Below are 9,137 nucleotides of genomic sequence, written 5' to 3'. Positions count from 1 at the left end.
GCTTGGAGAGGCCCGGCCGGGTGGATTCGGGCGTCATGGGTGCCTAGTGTTGTTGCACAGAAGATTGCCTGCGTTTCTTCTCGTCATGACCCTCGCGTGGGGTGAGGGAAATGGCCGAGCACGGCTGCGCCGCGTGCGGTGCGAGAGCAGGCAGAGCCCTGCGGTGGTTCCTCTTCAGCTCTTCTCCATACCTTCCCCACTCATTGTAGGAGCTGGAAGCGATTAAAGCTCGAGTCAGGGAGATGGAGGAAGAAGCCGAGAAGCTAAAAGAGCTGCAGAACGAGGTGGAGAAGCAGATGAATATGAGTCCACCTCCAGGCAATGGTGAGTGGCTGGCGCTTGCACGCGGAGCCGGTGCCCGGATGGGAAGGGTTATGCGGGATGAGATGGTCTGGACCTTGGAGCTGCTTGTCGGCAATTGCTGACCAGGTGCCGGCGGGCATAGTCCATTGTGTATTCCGTTGACCTTTGTGAAGCAAGCTGTTTTGGTGAGGGTAGTGGGTGCCTCCCTTTGTCCCTGTTACAAATACTATATTTCTTTGTTCTTAGTCTACCTCTACCCTTTGTGGAGGTTGCCAGCTGGCATTTGACCTTCAAGCTTAATAGTTCTTCCTTAAATTGGTGACTCTTTAGTTAGGAGTCCTGAGATAAACCGCTCAGCTGCAGGGGCTTCCCCTTTAATCAGATCATTTCAACCAAACCTATTCATTAGGGACTTGACTTGGGAATGGGAGGGGATTCCTGTACTGTTTTCTTTGATTTTTTTTTTTTTTAAAGAATGTATTACCCTATTTCTTCATTTGGCTAATATTTAGTGAGAACCTACTGTGTGCTAGGCACTATTTTAGGCAATGGGTACAGCAAAGAATGAACCAAAATCTTCGTGTTCACTAGTGATGATGGTGGTGGTTCATATATTGGTCAAGTAAAAAGCAATTTTTTTTTTTCCTCCTCCAAAGCTGGCCCAGTGATCATGTCTATCGAAGAGAAGATGGAGGCTGATGCCCGTTCCATCTATGTTGGCAATGTATGTACTAAGGCCCAGATTGGGGTTGGTGGGAGGTCTTATTTTGGGGAGTCATTTAATAGAAGCCTTGAAAGGAACATCTCTAGGATAGGTGATAGATTTGGGGGCTGAGGGAGTGTTGGGAGGTGGTAAAAAGTAATAGCAATCAGCAGAGCCTCTGGGGTTGGAAAGAAAAGAGAACCAGATTTGATGTACTTTCCTCTATATCAGTGATGGCGAACCTATTGAGCTCGGCATGTCAGCATTTTGAAAAACCCTAACTCAACTCTGGTGCTGTGTCACATATAGAAATTTTTTGATATTTGCAACCATAGTAAAACAAAGACTTATATTTTTGATATTTATTTTATATATTTAAATGCCGTTTAACAAAGAAAAATCAACCAAAAAAATGAGTTCGCATGTCACCTCTGACACGCGTGTCATAGGTTCGCCATCACTACTCTATATGGATAACGTATACCTCAAAGGCTAAGCAGTGTATCTATTGAGGTGGGAATTTATCCAGTACCTTTGAAATGTACCCTCCCTTCAAATATATATATGTGTGTGTGTGTGTATGTATGTATGTATTTATATATCCCCACAGGTGGACTATGGTGCAACAGCAGAAGAGCTGGAAGCACACTTTCATGGCTGTGGTTCAGTCAACCGTGTTACCATACTCTGTGACAAATTTAGTGGCCATCCCAAAGGGTAAGTGTGGAAGTATGTTGGGGTCATTTTAGTCACAATTTAAAAATAGATTATTTTAGCCCTAGCTGGTTTGGCCCAGTGGATAGAGTGTTGGCTTGTAGACTGAAGGGTCCTGGGTTTAATTCTGGTCGAGGGCACATACCTTGGTTGTAGGCTCTACCCTGGTACGGGTGCTTGTAGGAGGCAACCAATCAATGTGTTTATTTCACATCAGTATTTCTCTCTGCCTTTCCCTCTCTCTTCCACTCTAAAAATCAATGGAAAAATACTCTCAGGTGAGGATTTAAATAAATAGATAAAAACAAGTAGATTTTATATTGAGGATTAAGTTAACTTGCTGTTCCAACAAGTGTCCTTTGTCTTTTTTTAAATATATTTTTATTGATTTCAGATAGGAAGGAAGAGGGAGAGAGAGGGATAGAAACATCAGTGATGAAAGAGAATCATTGATCGGCTGCCTCCTGCACGCGCCCTACTGGGGATGGAGCCCGAAACAGGGCGTGTGCCCTTGACCAGAATCGAACCCAGGACCTTTCAGTCTGTAAGCCGACGCTCTGTCCACTGAGCCAACCCGACTAGGGCTTAACGCATTAATGTTGATGTACGGGGGTGGGCAAAAGTAGGTTCACAGTGGTGGGTATGGAAGAATATATAATACAAGAATAAACTTGCTTACTCACAACTGTAAACCTACTTTTGCCCATCTCTGCATTTCAGAGGTTGCACATAAATGCTTTCAGGGGCCAGACAAAATAAAGATGAAGGCTAGATATGAATGGGATCATGAACTAGAAGGGGAGGGGCAGCTTCTGCTTGGCCTTACCTGGTTCTGTCGTATAGAAATTCAGGCCCTATATACCCTGTTTTACAATTTTCTAAGAGTAGCTGGACATTTTGATTAAAATTTTTCATTAAAAATTATTTGACCAGCTGGCTGGTATGGCTCAGTAGTTGAGCATCAACCAAGAGGTCACTGGTTCGATTCCTGTTCAGGGCGCATGCCCAGGTTATGGGCCAATCAATGGTGTTTTTCTCATTGATGATTCCATCTTTCTCTCACTTCCTCTCTAACAATTAATAAAAACATTAAAAAAATTTTTTGACCAATAATTTAAAGGGTGAACACATTGTACCCAAACAAAGCATGCCTGCAATGTTGAATTTTACCTATGAGCTACTGTTTGCATTCTCAGATAGCTAAAGTCTCACTTTTTTGCAGGTTTGCATATATAGAGTTCTCAGACAAAGAGTCAGTGAGGACTTCCCTGGCCTTAGATGAATCCCTATTTAGAGGAAGACAAATCAAGGTAAGCCCCATGCTCACTGCTATTTTGGTTCTATGTAAATTCTCCAGGTTGACTTAAGCTCTATATTGTACATCCTTCGCTCAGGTAATCCCAAAACGAACCAACAGACCAGGGATCAGCACAACAGACCGGGGTTTCCCACGAGCCCGATACCGTGCCCGGACCACCAACTACAACAGTTCCCGAGCTCGATTCTACAGTGGTTTTAACAGCAGGCCCCGGGGTCGTGTCTACAGGTCAGGATAGATGGGCTGCTCCTCTCCCCCACTTCCCATGAACCTTTATGTTTACTTCTCTCCTGATCTGAGGAACCTTCCCTAACCCTCCCCTTGGTCTCCAGGGACTTGGTCTCCTGCCTGTGCAGGGTGAGGAAGGTAGTTGCAGGCCAGGCCAGGTGGCCAGTCTCATCATCTTTTTCTGGAGCAGGAATTGGTCATAAGGGCTGGATTTCTCCACTCTGTCCTGAGAGATGCTTCTTCCCCCAGCATGATTTTCCTTGAGAGTTGGTGGCAGTGAATGGGTTTACACAGGAAGTCTGGAAGAACAGGGCCTCAGAGCAGCGAAAGTACTGCTTGGACATTTTTCCTTTTTTCCCAGTTAGGGAGGGGTTGACGTTTGAAGGTTCCTTGGAAGAATACCAGAGGCTAGTTGATCCTCCTCAACAACCATGAGGGAGGATATTGAGATATTTACTCTTTAACTGAGCCAGTCTTGCGGTGCCCATGTTGCTTTACTTCTCTTTTCACTTAAATAGGTAAGTTAGGTATATAGACCTGGGCTTTTCATAGTATTTACCTATCTGCTCTCAGGAGGTAGGTTCTGTTGGTGAGGGCCGAGAGTATAGACCTGTGGAGAATTGAGAAAACTGCATACAATGAGTCCTTTTCCTTGCTCTTTTGTCTCAGGTGCACTTCTCTATTGCCACTGTTTGGAGAAGTATTTTGTTAATTCCCCCCTCCCATTTGCCAGCTCTGTCACTGTTTCTGAGATTGTGGGGTCAGTTTTAGTATACTTGGAAATTTTCTTTGCCCCCATTCCCTTCACAGTAACTGGGGCGAGGGCCCATGGGGAGGGGCTTGTACTGAGCTATCTAGTGATTATGTTAACACCTAACTCTCCTTCTTTCTTCCAGGGGCCGGGCTAGAGCGACTTCATGGTATTCCCCTTACTAAAAAAAGTGTGTATTAGGAGGAGAGAGAGGAAAAAAAGAGGAAAGAAGGAAAAAAAAAAAAGAATTAAAAAAAAAAAGAAAACAGAAGATGACCTTGATGGAAAAAAAATATTAAAAAAAAAAAAAAGATATACTGGGGAAGGGGGGAAAATCCCATAACTAACTGCTGAGGAGGGACCTGCTTTGGGGAGTAGGGGAAGGCCCAGGGTGTGGGGCAGGGGGCTGCTTATTCACTCTGGGGATTCGCCATGGACTCGACTCAACTGCGCAAGCTGCTCCCACTGTTTCCCTGTCCCACTTCACCCCTTTGGGGGCTGCTCAAGGGTAGGTGGGCATGGATGGTAGGAGGGATTTTTTTTTAAACCCAGGGCTCTGGAAGGACACCAAACTGTTCTGCTTGTTACCTTCCCTCCATCTTCCTCACTTTCACAGTACCCTCCTGCCTGCTCCTGTCCTGCCAGGTCAACCACCCACCCCACCCCTCTTTTCTGGCTCCCTGTTCCTTCAAATTGCCTGGTGATCTATTTTGTTTCCTTTTGTGTTTCTTTTTCTGTTTTGAGTGTCTTTCTTTGCAGGTTTCTGTAGCCGGAAGATCTCCGATCCGCTCCCAGCGGCTCCAGTGTAAATTCCCCTTCCCCCTGGGGAAATGCACTACCTTGTTTTGGGGGGTTTGGTGACTTTTTTTGTTTTTCAGTTTTGTTTTTTTTCCCTTTGCTTTTTTTTTTTTTCTTTTCCCTTTTATTTGGAGGGAATGGGAGGAAGTGGGCACAGGGAGGTGGGAGGTGGATTTTGTTTATTTTTCTAGCTCATTTCCAGCGGGTGGGAGTTTTTTTAAAATGTGTCATGAATAAAGTTGTTTTTGAAAATAAAAATTGTTCGGCCTTTTGAGTGTAAGGATTATTTATCTTCCTAGTCTCTCTTAGATTCCAGATGACAATTCTCCTTTGTGGAAGTGCTGGTGTTGTGGAAGGGAAGTTCTTAGTTATGAATTAAGGAATAGGAGTTAAAGCGAACAACTAGTAGCAACATTAAGTGTTTAGTTGAGGATGGTGGGTTTTTTGGATATCACGTAGCCCTGATTGGTATTTGAGAAGTAAAATGAGCTTGGGGAAGTAAAAGAATGGCTAGATTAGAGTGATCTAATAGCACTTTTGTGTGTGTTCCTGATAAAACTTATGTGCAAATGAATTAAGGCACGAGCACTGCTAGAATCTTAAGATTGTGGTCTGGGTAGCCTATCCTGTCTTTACCCCAAGGTGAGAAAAACAAACATTTAGCTAACAGTTGCAAAGCTTATCTTAGTCATGCAGTGACCACATAACATGGGCTAATTTATTTTGGATCCTTCCCTTAAGGATCAAAATGGGCTTTCATTGTTTTAGTATCCTTAAATTTAGTACAGTAGGTCCTCGGGTTACATAGGAGATGGGTTCCAATGGCGCGAGGTAATGTGATTTTCACCGTAAGTCGGAACCCACCTACATAAGTGCCTGCGTCACTCATGTGGAGCACATACACAGCACTAATGAAAAGTAAAATTTGAACAATTCCTGACCTTATGGTAAATAAAAAATGAAAAACATAAAGCACATATGTACATACGTCATTGAAATGATGGAACTTTTTTTTTGTAAGTAAGCTAGTGGCCCAGTGCATGAAATTCATGCACATTAAAAGGATTAATTAGAGGAAATATTTTAATATTGCTATTTGCCCTTTCTCAGAAGTGTCTGAGATTAAGGAAAATTAGTAAAATGTATATGAAAAACTACTTCCTGTCAGAGTCTGGGGTACACCATGGCACCCAGAGTCAAGACCCTGCCCACCCACATGTGCCTCAAAATCGCGCAAGACCCAGACCTGGCCGCCTCCCCCCCCCCCACCCAATTGGTCTAGATCCAGACCCAGTTGGTCCCACCCTTGTCAAGCCCTGCCGGGCGGGGGGGACAGCCTCAGGTCCCCCGGCCCGGGGCAAGGGGTAGCAGCCTGAGGTCCCCCTGCCCAGCACTGGGGCAGGGGGCACACCTTGAGGTCACCTGTCAAGCCCTGCCGGGCAGGGGGCTTGGCCTGAGGTCCCCCGGCCTGGCGCCAGGGTGGGAGGCGGGGCCTGAGGTCCCCTGTCAAACCCCATGGAGGGTGGGGGGGTGGACGGCACAGCCTCAAGACCCTGCTGATTGCTCGTTAAGGCTTGTTACGGGAGCAGCTTCCACTGTGGGTGCAGCCATCTTGTGTTACAGAAACCCCCAACTCCGCTGTGGGCGCCGCCATCTTTGTGGTGGAGTGGTGGTCAATTTGCATATTCCCTCTTTATTATATAGGATGGGGAATGGTGACATAATCATTAAATGATGTACATTGAGTCTGACATAACCCGAGGACTGTCTGTAGTTCAGTTACTTGGTCATATTAATAACCTAATTTCTCCATTTTATATTCTAATGTCAGATTAGTCTTAAAATCCTTGGGTACTGTAATCACCCCCACTCAAACTTTCATAGAATCTCCATTACTTAGAGGACTTCAAATATTTAAACTTCTGTCTGTGCCATTCACTCATGATCCCAGGATACGTTGTCCATGATTGCCTCAGACCTAGATTCTTAAGTAATGTTAAAAAATGGCTCTATTCCATATCTACAAATCTTTACCTCTTAAATGGTTTGGTGTTCTTAATTCTTGGGTGGGTAGTTGACCACTTAATTTAGCATTTGATCATTTATTGTACTATATGTGACTTGGTAGCATTGGAGGGTCTGTCTTTAACTAGATTCAACTAAGTGCCTTGTAATCTGAGTGCAGATTTCTGCAGAAGCTGATTAGCAAGAGGCTGTACGATTTACTGGAAGAAGAAACATCGAAGTGGCTTGATGCTGTTAATGCTGGGAAGGTCTCATCTATCCACCAGGAGGCACTAAATAGCCATCAAAAATCCTTATAAATCTTTTGGATCTTGGAGGATTAATTCATTCTTTGGACTCTTGTTTATAGTTTTGTATGTTTAGTCAACTCAATATCCTATCCATTCTCTCCATGCTTTAACTGCTTGAGCAACCCCTCATCTTCACTGCAATGGGCTCCTAGCAGATGTCTCGGGCTCCAAACTGTTCATGTTGGCAGAAAGGCCCGTATGCTGCTATCATAAGTATAAACTAAAGTGTAGACCTAAGGCCCTTTCCAGTTTGATCCTGATTAAATTTTCCTGCCACATCCATGAATTTTACTCTTCATGTGTTGCCCATGTTCTCAACTCAGCTGTGCCCAACACATCTATTCTGTCAGAATCATAAGTACCACAGTTGAGAAATCTCTCTTGATTTCTTAGAATGAATCACTTGCACTCAGGACAAATTGTTTCTATCTCTATCTAGCACTTCATGGTTTTATAACTAGAATAATTACACCCTCATTTTCCCACTAGACTGCAAGCTCCTTGAGGGCATGAATTTTGCCTTTGTAAGAGCTCACAGTGCCTGCCACTTAATAGGTGCTCAAAAGATGTTAATGGGTCCCTTTATCCTGAACCTGCTGGGTCCTATCCTTATAGGAATCAGATTTCCAACTTTAGCTGGTCTCTTTTTTTCCTGTAGCAGCATCAGTGATTTTAGGAGCAATGGCATGGAAAGTAAGTTGCTTTCCTTGGGAAAGATTGGTTACTTTTCTGTCAATCCTGACAAGCTCCTTCTTAAACAAGAAATAGGAATGAGCCCGGTCTCATTGGGATTCTGTAGGAGGGAAGTGTCTAAGAGAGAGAGGGAGAACCTGTCTACAAGATTTCTTCTCTGGGGTGAGGGTCTGAGTCAGAGATCCTTAGGCTGATAGGTGATATAATGAGTGAAGACAAACCAGTACTTTTAGGTAGATTTGCCCAACCGTCCAATAGAGAAAATCAGTTGCTAGGTTTTTTCAATGATATAACTTTTCTTGCTTTTATATATGGTTTAAATGAGTAGCCTTTCTCAAATCATGACATAATTTTTAAATGCTTTCAAATCTTAATTTCTCATGCCTCTTCCCCCCGCCCCCCCCCTTTTTTATGCCTATGGTAATCATTTACTGAGGACTTACTTACCAAGTGCTTGTTTTAGGTGCTAGAATTTGTTCCAGAAAGAGTTCCTTAGCCCAGTCAGTGTGTCTCAGTGGACTGAGTGTTGTCCCATGTAACAAGAGGTCACCCTCTAATTCTTGGTCAGGGCACATGCTTGGGTTGTAGGCTTGATCCCCAGTAGGGGATGTGCAGGAGGCAGCCGGTCCATATTTCATCAATGTTTCTCTCCCTCTATAAATTTAATATTTCACTTAGTAAGGAGACTAATTTTATTTGCCAAAGAAAGTGTCAGTTTGCCATACCTCTGACTTGCATCTCACCAAAAAGCTCTATGGACCTCTTTTTTTTGAGATATAATTCACATACCATAAAATCTACCTTTTAAGTGTACAATTCAATAGTATTTTAACATTTTTTTAAAAAATATTTTTTATTCATTTCAGAGCAGAAAGGAGAGAGAGATAGAAACATCAATGATGAGAATCACTGATTGGCTGCCTCCCACATGCCCCACACTGGGAATTGAGCCTGAGACTCAAGCATGTGCCCTGACCAGGAATCAAACTGTGACTTCCTGGTTCATAGGTCGAGACTCAACCACTGAGCTACACTGGCTGGGCATCAATAGTATCTCTCTATATAAAAGGCTAATATATAAAGTGTCCCCTTGGGAGTTCAACCAGGAGATGGAGTTTGATCACTCGTAATGACATGTGCTGACCACCAGAGAGTGGCACGGAATGAAGGAAGGCCCTGGCCGGCAGCTGGCAGCCAGAGAAAGGAGGCCCCGGCTGGCAGCCAGAAGGCCCTGATTGGCCTTGATCACCGGCCAGGCCTAGGGACCCTACCTGTGCATGAATTTCATGCACTGTGCCTCTAGTTTATATATAT

At 44.1% G+C, this 9,137-nt stretch overlaps 1 protein-coding gene across 1 annotated transcript in view; it reads left to right on the top strand.

Moving 5' to 3' along the window:
- LOC102251980 (polyadenylate-binding protein 2) overlaps window positions 1-4,278 on the top strand; it is a 6,575-nt gene extending 2,297 nt beyond the window's left edge. The window contains exons 2-7 of the mRNA XM_005882225.2: window positions 210-324; window positions 960-1,027; window positions 1,617-1,723; window positions 2,943-3,030; window positions 3,115-3,266; window positions 4,163-4,278. Of these exons, the coding sequence (XP_005882287.1) occupies window positions 210-324; window positions 960-1,027; window positions 1,617-1,723; window positions 2,943-3,030; window positions 3,115-3,266; window positions 4,163-4,202 (570 nt within the window). The 3' untranslated portion in view covers window positions 4,203-4,278. The remainder of the gene's footprint in view (window positions 1-209; window positions 325-959; window positions 1,028-1,616; window positions 1,724-2,942; window positions 3,031-3,114; window positions 3,267-4,162) is intronic.
- The last annotated feature ends 4,859 nt before the right edge of the window (window positions 4,279-9,137 follow it).

The sequence above is a fragment of the Myotis brandtii genome, unplaced genomic scaffold, assembly GCF_000412655.1.
Source record: "Myotis brandtii unplaced genomic scaffold, ASM41265v1 scaffold70, whole genome shotgun sequence".
NCBI lineage: Eukaryota > Metazoa > Chordata > Mammalia > Chiroptera > Vespertilionidae > Myotis > Myotis brandtii.
The sequence above is the reverse complement of the archived record's forward strand: the minus strand, read 5'-3'. Positions and strand labels throughout refer to the sequence as shown.